This window comes from Aythya ferina, assembly GCF_964211825.1.
Source record: "Aythya ferina genome assembly, chromosome: 1".
Taxonomy (NCBI): Eukaryota; Metazoa; Chordata; class Aves; order Anseriformes; family Anatidae; genus Aythya; species Aythya ferina.
The window spans coordinates 109,194,216-109,212,273 of record NC_140296.1 but is presented as its reverse complement, the minus strand read 5'-3'; the positions used below and the strand labels follow the sequence as shown (position 1 = coordinate 109,212,273).

General features: G+C 36.4%; 1 protein-coding gene across 4 annotated transcripts in view; it reads right to left on the bottom strand.

Moving 5' to 3' along the window:
• Positions 1–8,754: 8,754 nt before the first annotated feature.
• Positions 8,755–18,058, bottom strand: part of CADM2 (cell adhesion molecule 2) — a 679,737-nt gene continuing 670,433 nt past the window's right edge. For all 4 annotated transcript variants that reach the window (XM_084528767.1, XM_084528769.1, XM_084528768.1 and 1 more), the window contains one exon: positions 8,755–16,479. In XM_084528767.1, the coding sequence (XP_084384893.1) occupies positions 16,361–16,479 (119 nt within the window). In that variant the 3' untranslated portion in view covers positions 8,755–16,360. The remainder of the gene's footprint in view (positions 16,480–18,058) is intronic.

Genomic DNA, 18,058 nt, shown 5'->3' with positions numbered 1-18,058 from the left:
CATATACTTCTGTAAACTTCACATTTGCAGTCTTTTGAACTAACCGTACAAGCTGAAGCACTGGTTTTAAATTCTAAGAGTTTAAAGGTCTCTAACTCTGCAGCAGCTCCAGTAAAGATGTATTGTTATATTCCCACATCTTCTAGTAATACTTACTGTTTCACCCATATCAGAAACACAGAAAGAATGGGGAAAAAAGTAGAAATTGACTACTTCTAAATAAAGCAGTGAGCAGCTGAAGTGAAAAACAAACCAACAAACAAACAAAACAAAACAAAACAAAAACAAACAAAAAAAAAAAAAAACAGAGGAAATGAAATCTGTACAGGAAAACATGTATTGTGCAAATAGGTTGTATATTAGCATCATGCAGCATCCTTAATATCTTTATTATTATTATTAATTGGTTTGCATGTTGCTTCATCTTTCTTGGCTGGGTTGTGTTATGATACACTGAGACTATCCAAACCTCTTATAACAGAAAAGCAAAAGTTAGAAGAAAGTCTCCAGCAGTTTTTGTTATTTCAATACCTGTCACTACTGTCAGTTCCCTCCAAGTTATTGATTTCTATTTGAAACAAATAACAAGAACGATAGCTATGCTATTAAAACTCGTGCTCTAAAGCAAAACCTTAATTATGACCTCATATTCTCTTGAGTCAGGATATTGACACATCTGACTGTCACACCACCCATCTGCTTCCAAAGTTGTTTTGCCTTTACATTGCTGAAGACACAAGGTAAAGGTGCTGATATTACAGCAGGAGATGAGTCCTGTAGAAGACATGTTTTTTCTGGTCGCAGGATTCAGAGGTTCCTGCTTATTTCCAAACTAGGCATTATAGTTCCAACTCTGTCAGATATTTGAACTGGGGTTATTAATAAATTCAGTAGATCCTGCTGAATTCAGTTGATTTATATATAAGTGATTGTTGCAGATTTTTGTCTTCCTGATACCACCTTAACATAAAGGCAAATCAAATAGGACTTATTAAAGGTGCTAAACTAATGCCTAAGTAAGCAGCAATGGCTGATTTTTAACATGAGAATCTCAAAGTGCTTTAAAAGGGTGTCTTAAATATTACCTCAATTTTATAGAATCGAAAGTGTGGTGTGGAATGGATACCAGACTTGATTAAAAAACAAACAAACAACAACAAAAAACAGAAAAACCTAGAAGTCCTGATTTTGCTTCTGTCGGTTGAAAAGCTTTGAAGAAAACACCCCCAAAAGTAACTTCACCCCCCTCAGAAAAACAGGTTGACCCAAAATGTATATGCATACATACAGAAAGAGAGAACAAACAAACAAAAAAAATGTTTCAGAGAAGTCTAGGCACTTAAACAAATATATTTAGAGAAATCAGTGCATATATCTCAAATTTTTATCAGGTCGGATGTAGATATGTATTCTCTAGCCTAGCTGCTGTGGGATTTTTGGTTAAAAAGAAGCAAAGGAACTTTAGTAAGTGAGACAATCCTCAGCCTCATTCATCACAGCTCAAGACCCGTCTGAGATGTCATTTTGCAATATGCATTTCGTCTGTGTGAATAGGCTTTCAGATTCATTACAGTAGGAAATGATAAGAAACCCAGGTACTTCCAGGCCTTTTTTTTTTTTTTTTTTTTTTAAAGAAAGAAAAAAAAAAAAAAGTAAAACTTTTGCAGTCCTTTGTTTCTTAATGTTTTCCTTGGATTTTTCAATACTGGTCATTTTCAAAGTGTGTTGTCTGGTACATGTCAATTTAGAAAAGAATACGGCATATCAAGAATCTAAAGGATAACCTCAAGAATTTTTTAAGCTTTTATTTTCTGTGCATAGGAAAAGGAAAATCTCCTGGTGAGAGATGATGAGCAAAGGGACCTCTCACGCAAGAGTCTTGCCGAGACACTTCTGCATTCAGTTTGAAGTCTGGTTCACTGTTAAGGAACTGGTGCTGTAATCCACACCAGCCAGCTAGACGAAGCTGTTAGAGCAGTCCCATCACACAAGACTTAGCTGGATCTTGGTGCCAGCTCAGTGCCTGCCAAGGATTTTGTTTTTCACAGCAAACTGTGCATTTGAGTGGCCGTTTGGCCACCAAGAAGCAACGGAATGCAGGTTAGTCACACTGTGCTGGGCACTGCATTCTTTAGAAATCAGTCATATGCATTTCTTGGAGCTTAGCGCAGCTACTGAGAGCAGCTCTACTTGGGGAATTTTATAAGGATGTTTAATTCCCATTACCTTTTCCTGCATTCCCACAACTCTCTCACATAACTACTTCTCAGCAATATCTGCTCATGATTTTCCTCTGTCATATTAGCCAAATTCTCCTGTAGTCTATCACAAAACATCCCATAAATTCCAGTAAACAAATATGCTCCATTATTTTTTTTCCTGCCCAGCTGTAATTACACATTTTCTAACTTGAAGCATTTCACTACTGGTACATGACTATGCCAGACACTCATCCTTCCCACTATAATACCACTCCAAATTTCTAGGCATTAGCTTTATAGCTTGTGTCTTTGAAGAACTCATAAATGCATTAACATGCTACTAATTTTTTCCTAGGCTAGACAAGATGTGGGACAGTCAGCAAGACTGGAATGCTTCTTACATTTTTTTTTTCAGATGGCTTGGATGCTGCCTGATGAGAACTTTGACATAAGAGGTCATTTGCACTGAGGGGTGAGGAGGACAATAACAAACCCCAAACTAAACTCTTCTTCACTCCTTGCCCAGAATGACACTACATCCAATCCTTTTGAAACAGCAGTAATTGGGTTCTGTGTTTCCTTACGTCCATCTGTATCAGGAGTAATTTCACAGAAGTCCAGAGAGTCAGGCAGATTTTGAAGTGAGCTAGCTTTAATAGAAGTTGAATTTATTTCTGAGGTTCTCTCTTTCACCTTGTTTAGTATATACATGATGTTTGCTGAATCATTGTTGGTTCTTTATTAGAAAAAAATAAATCAAACTATAAATTAGCTCACTCATCAGTGATACGGGGTGGCAAGGGCTGTCCTTTATTCATTTGCAATGATCCGAGTTTCTACAGAATACTTCATTTCCATTTGCAAGAGAATTTCATGACTAGTACAATGAACTCTGTGGCTCATGAAATTCTGACATTGATCCTCCCTCCTTTCTTTTGGTTAATTGTAACAAATTTCATTGCCTTGTTGTAAAGGAGATTATTTCAGGGAAGGAAATTCCTGCCCTGGATATATAAGAAGGTGACAGATTGCCAAGTTTTTTTCTCTTGAGCATATTAATAATGTACCAAGGTTTAGCTTCTTTCTGTATGAATTTAATAGAAGGGTTTAAAGTGCCTTTTAGCTAATAAAGAAGTGAGGATGTCTGGGAGTCACTTTTTTTCTATTCTTTTTGGAAAGCACCCGAGTAAGTGGGTGGCAGCTGGTTACAAAGGCTGCAACTGTACTTGCCATTTTCTTGTGAAAGCTGAAGCAAAGCCCTGGCCTGAAGCAATTGCTGCTGAGTTCCTTATGTCTCCAGTATGGTTAGGGAGGGGAATTATGCAGATGCAAATATTTATATTAAATATGCTAGTTCTAATTGAAGCTGCTAGTATAGTTATACCCCAGAAGAATAAGGAGAGCTTAGACAGTGTCATAATTTCTTGTTAGTTATGGAGAGGATGTCTCTTGTGGCTACAGAAACCTCAAGCCTTTTGCTTTATGGCCTACTGTATATTTTATGCTGAAGGTGTTGCCTGTAGGCGACCTGCTCTCTCCTGGACTCCTTACTTTTGTGTGTGTTTTCAGTGGTACTCTTTGATCAGTTTGAAGGCCGCCTGTGAGTGACATTACAAGTCCTTTCTGCCAGGAACCTGATGTGATGCCTCCTCAGTCCCAGCTCTGGGGACTTTAAGGCATATCAGTAGCACCGAGCGACACTGTCAGTCTGCCATCATCTTCTCTTTCAGAGGCCTTTTTCTTTCTCTGCCTTTGCTTTGAAATTTCCATTTCATTCCTTTCTTAAGCTCTCAGGACTTTTTGTCATCTTATCTGAATCTTTGGCTACATCCCCTTTCTTTAATTGTGAACCTCATGAGGCTTGCACTGCTGTGTGAGGTAGCATTGAAGCACTTCCTCCTGCCATCAGTTTTCTTTTCCTTACTTCTGTCATATTTCTTGTTCTTTCCCATCCCACCCAGCCTATATAGTTCTCTTCCCTCTATTCCCAGTTCCTCACAGGAGCATTTATTTGTTAGCTTTGTGCATTAAAGGGAAATACCTTACTGTCTGTTTTTGCCCTACGACAAGACAGGATTGTCATGATTCATTTTCTGAATGAAAACTTAGATTCAAGGCCCCAAGGGAATTGAAACTAGCTACACTATATTTCCCTTCCACTCGGAAGGAAATAAAAAATGATGTTTGCAGAGAAAAGTATGTGATTTGGTGGTCAAATCATACAGTGATCTGGTGCTCCTGCTGACACCAGCACTCTGCCAAGCTGCAGTGCAGCCGAGGAACAGCAGCACAGCCAACATCCCAGGGGCAGCAAATGGCAGCTTCAGGGACTGATGTTGAATCTCTCTTCCACTTGACTAAGTATGGACTAGCAGAGTATGATGGGCAAATCCAAACTGTTTTCCCTCACCCGCTTTTGATAAAGTAGGGCATTCCTTAGAAAGCCTGAATATGCCTCCTGGAGAGAACTGTTCAACAAAAATTGCTTATCAATGAGTAAACTGAGTGTGAGTTTACCTGTGCTGCACAAAGCATCAGTAGCAGCTGTACATGTGTAAAACAAATGTGGAAAAGAGAAAGCTATATCCTGAGAGACCACAGTAGGTATGAAATCATGAGCTTGGAACAGTAGAACAAGCTACCTACTGGGGTGAGGACAAGGCATGGAAGAATTCATGACATAAGTACCGTCTCTATATGTGTTCACGTCTACATGTCTTTGCACTTCTGCCAATGTGTGAGCTCATGCAACCTGAAGAACAAAACCCCTAAATTATAGCGCACTGCAAATTTCTTACAGAACCACAACCCTGCATTCACATTTCAGTAACCTGTGTTACTGAACATAACACATAACACATTTCAGTAAGCTTTCTTATGCTCCCTTAACCACCTGTCAGAGGAGAGGCTTATGATGTGTAAATGAGTCTCTGTAATGACCTAGTGACCTTCTTCCCTTTTACTCAGTGAAAAGATGTAGTGCTCAAAGAGGATTTCATCTGCTGTATAAGGGTTGTTGTAAAGGGGGAAGATACTAACATTGTTGTTTTTTTTTCTGGCTCAAGGCACCAAAGGAGTGGTTATGGGAAACCATAGCTCAATCTCAGAACTGTCCAGTCCCACAGGATTACTTCTCACCTAGATCAACTTCAGCATCCACATGCAAACAGGGAGCTAACCTATCAGATGTGCTACATTCATGTGCTAGCTGAAAGAAGAGGGTGCAAGTCTCAGTTGCATCCTGATTAACATCCTGATTTGTGCATTGCTGTGCCTCTGTGGAAGGCCAATAACAACTCCCAAGCTGACACAGCCATATTGCTACCCTCCCAACAGGAGTACTGCTGCCCTTCTCTACAACAGCAGCTGTGACCATTGCATCTTGAGGCAAGATACCCGAAGGCAGTGGCAGCAATTCTTCATCTATATGACTTCTCAGGTGGTGTACAGCAGCACCCTCAAAGGTGTGCAAAACTTGGCTGCATTTTCTTAGCAACAAGCAGGCTCAGCCTGCTCTCCACAGGCTACATTGGCTTTCTATGTTTTTTTGTTTTTTTGTTTGTTTGTTTGTTTTTGAATTTAGTCCAGGGTCCTGCTCTTTATTTTAAAGGCCTACAAAGGCTGGATTTGGGAGCAGCTGAAAGACTCCATAAAGCTCTTAAGCTTAGACCATCATCAGTAACTTTATTATTCTAGCACAATGAGGGTTTTATTAGGAGAACAACCTAAGACTGGAACATTGAATCCCACAGGAAGAAGTGACCATCACAAACTACTAGTTTATTCTCCAAGGACAAAGTATTTTATTTTTTTTAATCTACACTTTTTACATAAACACAGGGAAAATATCAAAATAAATGAATAAATAAGACACAATGCTTCATTGCACACATACTCCTCTGCGGGGAGTGGATGAGAAAATAAATATGACGGCTCTTAGTCATGTTGCTTACTGCTGTTCTGGAGGGTAATCATACTACATTACCGAGTGCAATATAATGATGTGCTTTAAGTGAATCACATCATAGTATATGCACTTTTGTCTCCAAGGTGAGCATTAGATACTCCAGAAAAAATAAAAATGCGCTGGGACAACTGCAATATTATAAGGAATATTTTCTTTTTCCTGAGACAGAGCCGGGTAATACTTTGCTACAAAACTAAAAGCCCTTACAGAAGGTATACTTCCCCTTTTAATTCTCTGTACTTCCTGTTCAAATTAAACTTTCCAAGTTTAAATTCTGATTTGCTTGTTTCTTCTTCTTCCTCTCTTCATATCTTACATACGCCTATCTTTCCATAAGTCTCATCAACCTAAAGTCTCCTAAAATGGCAGGGTTGACAGGTTTGCTGGGTGTGTTGGCATCAGTGTTTTAGAAAACCTTTCTTGCTGTTCAGTAGCTCTGTGACTCTGCTGGTTGAAGCAGTTTCTTTTTTTACCCCTCGTAGCTGAGGCTCTAGAACTGAATACAGACTGAAAAGAATAGCAGCAGCCTGTCAGGCTCCCCTTTGGTCCTACACCTGCAGAGGGACACACCTGTCTCCCAAGCTCCTGGCATGGGCACAGCTTTTCCTCCTCTCCATGTGTCCTCCCTCCTCCACCCAGCCAGCTGGCATGACTTGGAGGACGTGCTCCTCAACAATACACCAAGCAGGGATGGTTCCTATCCTTACCAGCTGACATCAGTGCTAATTTCCTGTAAGATGCCACAGAATAAAGAAGAGGGTTCTTTCTAAAAATCTTTCCGGCTTGCTTAAAAACACTGTCTTGTTTTTTCCTCCAAGCAGACTGCAGAATCAATAAGGCCCTAGCCTCTTAGTCTTAAGCAGCAGAGAAGCTGTTGTGACAAACTCAGCAGAAGCAAAAGCTAAGGTAAGTAAGTAGCCCAGAGCTAATCAAAAGTGCCCTCCCGTGGCTCAGGATGTAGCCAAGTGCTTAAAGCAGAACCAGAAAGCAACGTCGCATGACTCTTTTGTCAAGCAAGGAACCATGACCATTATCCCCCCTTGATTATCTCTGAGTTTCCTTAATTGCACTTACCTTCACCTTGCACTTACCAGCAGAGCTTGGCCAGGTGTTCTGTAACACTACTTTTGAAGGTGGTGTATCTTCATATAGATGACTGATAACTATTAAAAGAGGTGAGTGGTCTGTCTTCTGCATCCATGCATAACATGACAGCATGGTACAGAAACTGTATTCAATGAAATTTCAAGCAACCTTTATAAATTTCAAGCAACCTTTATAGTTTATAAGAAATGTTTGTTTTCACTTGTAGTATTCCCATTGAAGCAAAACAAAGCAAAATGAAACAAATCCAAACAAAACAGAAATGCTGTCTTTTAATACTTTGGGGTAAAGGGAAGGCAGGTATTTTTTAGCTGTTGATAAAAGAAACATTCACGGATTTAGGGCTCCTATTTTTCTATTTTTTAAGAGATTCATGTGAGGGGTGTATTGGGTTAGGGTAATCAATGCAAGAATCTACTCCGAGATCCAGAAAGGCACAGAACAAAATACAGTTATCTCTCATGAAACTTTTGGCTGAAGAAGGAGAAAAGGACAGTTATAAAAGAACAGCTTGAATGCAGAAAAGTGTAAGTGCACTGGTGAATTGTGCCATTTGGCGGACAGTGTCTTTTTCTGTAGGTACACTGACAATTTTCAACCTGCATTGCCTTAACTCATGGGCAAATAACTTATCTTGAATTCTGCATAGCTGTTGGATTTAAAAAGCATGGTATTGCACATTATAAATTGCTTAAGGGAACATATTTTCATTTAGTAAAAAGAAATAATAAGGACAAATCTGACGAATGCAATAAGTCGGTATAGTTCTCAAATGCAGGCTTACTTTGGGTCATAGGAAAATTGCCATCAGAGATGCACAATAGCACAGGCACAATAGCACTGGTACTAGTGCTCTTTGCACAGAGGCACTAATTTATACTAGTGTCCCCTTCTACATCTGGGATTTGTTTCTTTTTCATAAACATGGACACTCTCAAAATTTCCTCTTCACATTATATTTGTCTCTCTTCCTTTGACCCCAGTGGCCTTGTTGTCCTTTACAGCATCAATTCAAGCATGGTAAGTGGTATAGAAAACCTTGCATGAATTCTTTCTCTCCTTCAGGGGGATGAGCCACCATTCAAGTCCTACACACTCAAATGCCTGTGCATTTCAGCACTTGACCTCTTCAGAAGCATGAGTTTCTCCTACAGTGAGGACAGCATCTAAAAGTTGTTACTTTGTCAGTCAGAAGAAACTATAAAACAGTACATAGTAAATAGTCTACAAACATTAAATGATATAATTTATAATTATCTGAAAAACACCACTCTCACAGATTATTTTCTTAGATAATTTCTTATAATCTCAGGATTAATATTTAAAGAAGTATATGATTATAAAAATTCTATCAGAAACAGCAAAAATGGCTCAGCAAACAGTCTGTGTGTACAGCCACTGGTCTAAATCAACTCCACTGCCAAACTGGCAAGCATCAGGAAATGTAGTAAATGAATAGACAATTCAGAAATGTCCAACAGATAACTAAAATTGAAATTTTATTTTTTTTTTTCAATAATATTCATCAGACATTTTTCTGACAAGACTTTTCTGAAAGATGAAGTGCAAATGGGAACCCTGTAAGAATGTTTAGAAGAATTGTACATGACATTTTTTAAGCGCCACTAAGTACACATTGAATACTTTGTAAGTATATAGGCATAGCAACATGCAAGTGTCATGTACCTAACATTACAATATGCATTTTGTCTGCTTAAAGTTGTTAATGAGGAAATTAAATATAGTAAATGTGTCTCCATCAGCAGTGCAATATGTTTAATTCCCATGTTTTGTTTTTTTTTTTTTTAAAGGTTAGTGTTTGTATTTTTGAACCGTTAAAATGTATCCTTCCAAAGGCCATAAACTGCCAGTATAAGGACAGAGTATATCGGTCTTCTTAAGAAAATAGACTTATACTGACTATGAACACATCAAGTTGTTATAGTAATTTCACAAATTATGCCTTTTTATTTATTTTAGAAAAGTTCCTGCTGAACTGATTTTATTTATTTGTTTGTTTGTTTGGTCGTTATAAAATACCTGGGCTAAAAGAAGAGGATGCACAATGAATGCTTTATAATTCTGTTCCTGAAGAACTAAATAGCAACTCAAACAGGCATTAAGGATTTGAGCCTCATTCTTTCGAAATCAATAGGCATATTGTATCCAACTTATAAGGAAGCAAGACGTATATGAATCCAGTAACCCATGAGTTCACTCTTGGCTCACTGCAGAGGCAGAAGCAGATGACTGTAGGTCATATTTGCATATTCCTATGGATGTTATATAGGGGTATAAGGAAATCTGCTTTTACTGAAAAAGGATAGTATGTGCAACTATGTATTTACTAACATTAATTAATATTCACAGAAAGAAGGAAAGAGGAAGTGCTAAAGAATTCAGTCAAGCAATTAAATTTTTTTCTCCTCTTAATAATCAACACTGACAGTTTATGATGTTCACTATTATTTTCTTTATAAAAACCCTCCTTTTGAATGTATTATGAAGACCCTTCAATGGTTTCATTATAGACTAGGACTAAGAAAATGAGTGTATCTAGAAGAAAATAGTATCAGTGATTTTCAGCACTATGCATAAGAGCAGGGTAAGGCTGTGTGTAGTTTGTGCTGAAATGTGAGATCAGAGCTCACACACGAAACACTGCTGGCTTAACCCTGAACACAGGGAAAGTGCTGAAGTGCTGACCCCAACAGGCTTGGCTGTACATCTGAAATCTTAAAAAAATAAATAAATAAAAATTAATCCTCAAACTTTTTTCCAATAGTAACACAGACTGCTCCTTTCAGAAGGGAGGCTTTGTTTTATACCTCCATTCCAATCAGACTGCTGCTTTTAGCCAGCAGAGAATAAATGACTTAAGACACAGAACAAGGAGGGATGATCTATGGTAAACACGGAAGTAAAAAAAATTTTTTTTTCCTCCCATCTGCTGAAAGAAACCCTGCTACAGGAATCCCCTAGTACTGCAAAGATACTGTACTGGCTCTACACTACTTTCTGTCTGATTGTGAGTACATTAAACAGTGCTGAAGAAAATGAACATGGTATGGAAATAAGGTGATTCCTAGATGCTGGAATAATTCCCTTAAGGGCTGCTAGAAGCGCATGAAGCTTAGAGCATCCCAAAAACGTGGAGCGATACAGAAGTGTGCTGTTAAACCATGTTTGTACCCTTATTTCCTCCTGAGATAAAGCTAGTGCAGAGTGCTGGGTGAGATTCATCGACAGAGGAAGGAACTGTGCTAGCTTCTGTCAGCACTAAGTAGACATCTCTCATTTGCATTAGAAGTAATAGGTCAGACCCACTCTGAACAATCATGTAGGAAATCATGTAGGAAGTGCCACTTCTGGTAAGAGTTTCTACTCAGCTCTGTTGACATCAAAAGCTTCTCTGTCCATTTAATTTTCTCATATTGTTTCCAATAGTCCTTCCCTGTCCCCCATGCATTGAATGTTTTAATGTAAACATGCTCCAGCAATATTATGTTTAAATACAAGTAAGAGACATCCCAGAATATCTCAACAGTATTGGTATTGCATATTTAATTCAAAAGCTTGCATGTGCTTTAAAAAAGTTTATCTTCAAAATTGCATGCCTTTTACTGGAAAGAAACGTGTTGCAGTTGGATTGCATGTCATTGTCTAGTACCGACTAAATATTGATGTGTTATAGCAGTTTATTTTTAAGCTGTTTGGGATGAATCCCCAGCCAGTGTAAATTGGCCACACATTTAAGGCAATAGAGTGAAGCTGATTTATACCAGCTGAGGCTGTGTCCTTATGCCCTGTTATAGTCTCATAATATCCCAAAGTTAGTAAAGAATAGGGCAAGTATCATATCATGAACCCAGGCAATATTTTCTTTCTATTTTTAGCAGAAAAAAAAAAAAACAAAAAACAAAAAAAACAAAAAAACAACAACAACTATATATATATATAATTATCTTATTTCAAGACTACATCAAACACTCAGTAGTAATTTAAAATGTAAATAAATATCTCATAGATAGTATTTAGACTAAGAGGTAGATGTCATATTCTAGGAACAGTACAGTGCGGAGTGATGCTAATGGTAATTGCTAAATGCATCTATTTGCCTGTTACATGTAACACAAAGGAGGGTTATAGTAATGGCAGAAAAAAAAAAAAAAAAAGAAAAAAAAAAAGGCTTACAATATTCTTTTCTTCTTTTGCTATTCTATGTTATTTGCCTCTATCTGTCTTTCAGTGCATTCTTTCTAGTAGGGTCTGATAGAAAAGTGGCAAGAATAAAAATGATCAGTAATACAAAACTCCACGTTTACAAAACGTTAGTTTTATCATTAAAGGCATCCTCTTTGCTCTGATGGAAGCATTTGGTACTTACAACTTAAGACTGCCTGGCGTTACTGAGCAAGTAGTGGAAATTCCAGGTGAGGTGATTCAGCAAAATAGGGGTCAGGAGAACGCAGTTCTCGCTCTCTTTCTCTGTTCCTGCTAAAAATACCAGGGCATATGGCAGCATATTTCAGCATTTTAACATACTAGGCTCCCTTGAGGACAGAAAAGAAGAGGAAATTTGTGCTGTTGAGCCAGAAATAGATTACTCAACAGTGTTGCCAGACACGTGGAATACTGGCAGCAAAGTTGTTAGCAGAGTCAGTGTCTTACTTTGCCTAAAGATGTTTCAGTGGTATTTAATGGACCTTAAAGAGGTGGAAATTAGAGCTAGTGGTATAAGCATTTTTATAAATTAGTTGTAGAGGAATTACACATATTGCATTAGGATATCAACTGCTTGTATATGTACCTTTCAGGTATTCCTTGTGACTGTTAGGGGTTGTCTCCTGCTTGAAATAATCAAAATGCATATTATAATTACATGGTTTTCCAATATCCATACACAGCAAGTACAAGATACTTACATGTAAGTACACTGTATTTACCTATATTTTTGCATAGTTTTTAGTGTGTACTTTGTGCCACTTAATAAAAAGCATTACTCACATATTTTTTGTTTCCTTTTTCTCTATTAGGCAGCTTATTCAATTAAAGTTGAAGTAGATGGATTTTTGGTATGTTCATCACAGATTACCAGTTCCTAGGAGTGTAGAGATCAGACACTTGGAGGAGTCTGGATAAGCGGTGGGGGAAGCTGCAGCGTGAACATGAAGATTTAAATCACCTCCTTAATTAAGAAATGTAGTATCAGATTTATGGTGCTGATTTTATAAACTTACCTTTAATTTGAATGGAATTGTAAAGGTAAGAACTCTGCTTTCCTTTTGGTAACACTTTACAATAAGTGGCACTAAATTACACTATTACGGCTATGTTACAGGGAAGTACATGTAACTACGCTGTAACTGTTGATATAGCTACTGTACATGTGCGTACATGGTAACTTCAGTGCTGTTACAATCATGAATTACATAATTACAGATGAATCTGTCTTTTTTTTTTTTAATTGAAATAGATATATATATATATACTGTAATGAAAATACACAAGATGTTAACTTTCATGTCTTATTTAGAAAAGTTGGTTTTCTTCACGTATTCCTTTATAGAGGGAATCTCAGTGCAAGATGAACCATCCTTAAGTAATGTGAAAGCTTTTTAAAGTGTTCTAGCTTAAATTCTGAGCCTCAAGTTAAACATCAGGTTCCTTAAACCGTTTCTTGCTTTGTCAGTTGACACTAAAAGAGTGGGAGGATGCACCCCTTGTCTTCTGATGCATCACTTTCTTGTTCTTGAAGCATTAGGAAAAACATTAAATTAAAAACAAAAACAAACATTAAAAATGTAGAAATAATCAGCAATCGACACTGTAAACAGTACACTGGCAGAAACTAGCTACCTGGTCTTGAGAAAACTACTCTGCATGTGCATGTGGGAGAAGAAGTCACAAACATTTTATCTAAGGTGGTTCCCATTCAGAGCCTCCATTTTATGCATTTGCTAGATACCTTGAAACCATCATCAAAGGGGACTTTCAGAATGGGATCTTGAATGAATGAAACAGACAACTGGTTAAAAAACAGCCTACTGAATATCCTTAGCTTTGAGTCATGGTTCTGCTTACAAGAGAATGATGCCTCTTCACACCTGGTGTAGTAATTTAAATCTCTGAGGACTAGATAGGCTTGTAAAGTGCTACCCAGTCAGAATTTGTCATTTACGACTGCTTGTTGTGGTGTTTTCTGCATCTGCTTTGCACAGATGTAAGCGACATCACAAGATACAAGCTAACAGAAGATCAACTGCATTAAAAACCCGCACATGTGAGAAATTGCAGTTGAAAACCAATGAAATATTCCATTTCAACAGGCCAATTTATATCTGTTTTTGCAAAATTTAAATGCTGTTTTTATGCCACTGGAGAAAATGGTTCAAAACAGTTACCCCTAGGGCAATCTTGCCTTACCTTGGTTGGGTAATGGTTCAAGTAATAACCCTACTATTCAAGCAAGCTGGAACTAGGAAGAATGAAAAAAAAGGCATCAATACCACACCTGTAGGGAATTCCACTTGAGCAAATAAGGCCCTTGTCCAGGGAAGCACTTCTTTTTACGCATTAGAATAGTGCCTTACAGTTCAATGGAACTTCTCCCATGCCTGACGCTGAGCATGTACTTAGATGCTTAGCTGAGCTGGGCCCCAGGTCCTGAAATAAAACCTTGCAGTATATGATATTGTACTGTAGCTAATGGGACTTACAGTTGTGTCAAGAACCCATATTTTTGGTACTAAATAGAATGACTTCCTTTGCCAGCCTTCTTATATGTATATGTTTTGAAAGACATGAATATCTTGTAAACCTATACTAGTTTTCAATGTGTCTAGTAGCACCTACCTGGTTCTCTCAAACTACCATATTATATTAACATATTATTGCATTTTTCCACAGATGGGTATGGAGTGAACTGTAAAAACAAGCATGCAATCACATCAATGCAGACTTATTTCTTTAAAATGTCATACTGTATATGATTTATTATGTTAACACTCAACCACATCATATTATTTATGTCTGTATATTTTGAAAAAAAGTGCTGCTTTGATTGACGTCACCCTTTTTTCTTAGAAATCAACAAGATAAATGCTTCAACAAAAACAATTAAAATACTCTAATATTGTCCTTAAAAGGTTTATACTCTTCTGATAAATAATCTGACAGCACCTTTATCTTCCATTTTACCATACTACATGATGTCATATTCCAAACTCTCCTTTTCCCACACAAAAATAAAATCCCAGGAGAAGGTCTTTTACAGCAGACCATCATGCTTTTAGGCTTCACAAGTACAGCAACCAGAGAGAAATATTCTTCTGTCAAAGGTGCAAAACTTAGGAGTACAACAAACTCCATTGAGACTAACTTGCATTCTCCAGTGTAGAATCATTACCAAGAGCTGATATGGCAACCTTGTTGCTTCATTGGAAGAGGAAATAAGCCAATGGGCTTATAGTGTTTTGTTGTCATAGTTAAGAGCATGTAATTTTTCAGCTGTTAATTACACAAAAAATTTCAGAAATAATCCAAACAGAGACTTTCACTGTGGAGCTAAAAGCATGGCAGGAATTCTCTATCATTCACGGTGACATAAGTTTGTACCTCACAAAATGCATAGACAGGAATTTAATATAAAGAATTAGTCCATTTACTGTATACACAAAACATATATCTTTTGTTTTAACACTTCTCTTTTTTTCTTTTTTTTTTCCCTTTTTTTCCCCTTTTTTTTTTTTTTTTTTTTTTTTTTTTTTTTTTTTTGGCAAACCAACATAGAGAAGCAGCTCTGGAACTGCCAAATTAAAAACTGAGAATTTTTGCAACTCAATAGTATTTTTTAAGGATAGTAATCAAATGTGGTTGTAATTTAAAACCTGAGGCTGTGCACTGGTTGTTAGCTTAAAACTACCTTTCCATATAACATTGTGCTTCCATTGTATAACAAAGAAAAAATTAACAAGAACTAGAAAAGTTTGCTGCTGAACAGTGCTAGGACATACAGACAAAAAAAAAATACTTATACATGTTATCTAATCAGAATATTGATTTGAGTCATATTTAAAGGGATATAATGGACATTAGAAAATGCTTACTTGTGACTGACTTAGCTACTGCCAGAAAAGTTAAATATGTATCAAATAATGTTTAATTGAATTTATTATATGCACTATATACAGATACTAAAATGTCTTGCAGTTGTGCCCCATGAACACTTCAAATTTGAGTAGGCAGGTGAGTCCATGTGAAGCAAATAAATTATAAAAACAAAAATTACTCAAAACAACCTCTAATCTTTGTGATTCCAAAAAGCATAAGGGCAGGACAAATTTGTTTCAAATCAAGCACTATTATCTAATTTTGCAGAATTTGTATAGCTATTCAGTATGTTTTACCACTGAAACATGGCACTGTTGTCAAGGTACCATTTAAAACATAACAAAGCAAAGCAAAACAAAACAAAAAAAATCAGTGGACAGGTTTTTTTTGTTTGTTTGGTTGGTTTTTGTTCCTTTTTTTTCTTCCCACCAAATCCAAGCATACAAGAAACTATTCTACAAAGATTTCTGTTTGTATTTCCTAGGGCATATGTCTCAAAAACAAGTTGCTCTTTGACATGTATAAAACATTTTTTGTAAACCTCTAATCTTAGACTTAACTTTTTCTGTAAGTAAATTATTAGTATTTGTTATGAATATTGTTCTATGACACACTAGTAGGGACCATGGTAAAAGAAAACTGAAAAAGAAGAAAGCTGCATAACACTTAAAAATACAGAAAACTTGGATTAAGATGATGATTAACATTGTTAAGGCTGTATATTCAAGCACTGTATGTTAAGAGAGCAGTGGATATGAATTTTAGGCAATAAGAAACGTCCTGCTTTATGCATGATACTGTAATTATAGAATGAGGATGTCAACAGCTGATTGTTGGCATAAACTGGCTACTTATAGCAGATATGCAAGTTAATAGAGATAGCAGAAGATGGCAGAAATGAATTCTGAAAAATGATAGCCAGTTTTATCCAGCAGTCAGAGTGAGAAGTAAAACTCCCAAGATTCTAGCTCTGCATCTAAATGAAATACTCTTTTTTCTCCTCTGCATTGACTTGGCTGCCTTCTGCATTGATAATGGCTGTGTCGGCATCAGGTGCATCTTCAGCTCCTTTTGCTTCATTTGTTAAATATGTTCCTACAGGAATCAGCACAAGAAAAAAAAAAAAAAAAAAAAAAAGATTAGTTGTTTGTTTGTTTGTTTGTTTAGTTTTACACTATATTATAGGAAGTAATTCCTAACAATACTCCAATTGCCTTATGAATGGACAAATATTATTATACAATTTTAATGTGAATAATACAAGTATGCTCAAGTTTCTAATTTGTCTAAGAAATATTTATAGTATTAACACTGGTAATCCACATACACACATTCACATATATCCACATTAAATTAAGGAAATATCTTAAGAAAAGTCCATCGTATCTAGCTACAGTAATATGCAATATATTTTGCAATTATACAATAAATGATAAAATCTTGGTTATTTTGATGAATGGGTACCCATAACAATCAAACCAACCTTGGAGATTTAGATATTCATAAATGCTTTATTTTTAATAGCCACTGTTTTTTGTACTTTTATTTCACATGATCTTATCCATGCTTTAATTTTACTTTAATTTTATTGTATCACAGTCATTTCCAAAAATTACAAAACTGAGGTAGTTTCTTTAATTAAACCCACTCATATTATACTATCACAGACATTCATATGCTCAGGGTATGAATAAAAATAATTGTGCACAGTCGCCTTTTTCCTTTATGAAAGTATGATTTATGGCGGCATAAGATGCATATGTTTTCATTCAGAAAAGTAATCAAAAGAGACACATTTTCACTAGCTTATTTTTCCCCCACATAGTCCAATCAAATTAAAATGGTATTTTTATCATCTTAGGTCTGCTTACCATATGATTATCCTACCTAAAGTGAAATTTAATGAGTTAATGCCAACACTAATCCTTTCTTCATAGTTTTTTTTTTTTTTTTTTGGGAGGGGGGGTATGGGAATCAACTGAGTTTTAACAAGTGGTCTGCAAGCCATTCAGAGGTTAAACCTCAAAAAACGATTTTGGAATTAACTAGGTCAAAATGGGATCATAGAGAGGCTTAGTCAGAAGTCAGTGTCACTCTATCCCTCTTATCTCTAATGGTGGTGAAGATTCAAAATGAAGGGAACAGAGTTCTTAAGGTAGAATATCTGACTAAAGTAAAGCTTGACCCAGGAATGATACCCTTGTTCTGGTAGGACTATTAGTAGAGGAGTCACTGATCTGAAAATTCCCAATCAGTATTTCAAATTATCTTTTAAAAGAATATTTAAAGTATCAGCAAAAAATCTTGTTATATGTAATAATAATTATATATTATTAAATACTGATGTATTATTATCTTATTTTATATATATATATATATATATATATACTGCTGAGTTGATCTACTAGTTAAAATCATGAAATTGTTTAATCAAGAGCCTATAGCTAAAGGCTAAAACCAAGAGGCAATCTTGTCTCTCAGTCTCTCTAAATCACTGACTAATTATATGGGCATATAACTAAATATCCTTTGCCTTAGTCCAGTGAAAAACTGGATAAAAATTCAGGAACTTCACTCATGACTAGAGTGTTAACTGAGCTTGCTTGTCCAAATAATTCAGTAGAAGGGGAAGGTGAAAGGGAACAGCATTCCCAGGTGAAATCATGCCTTGCTT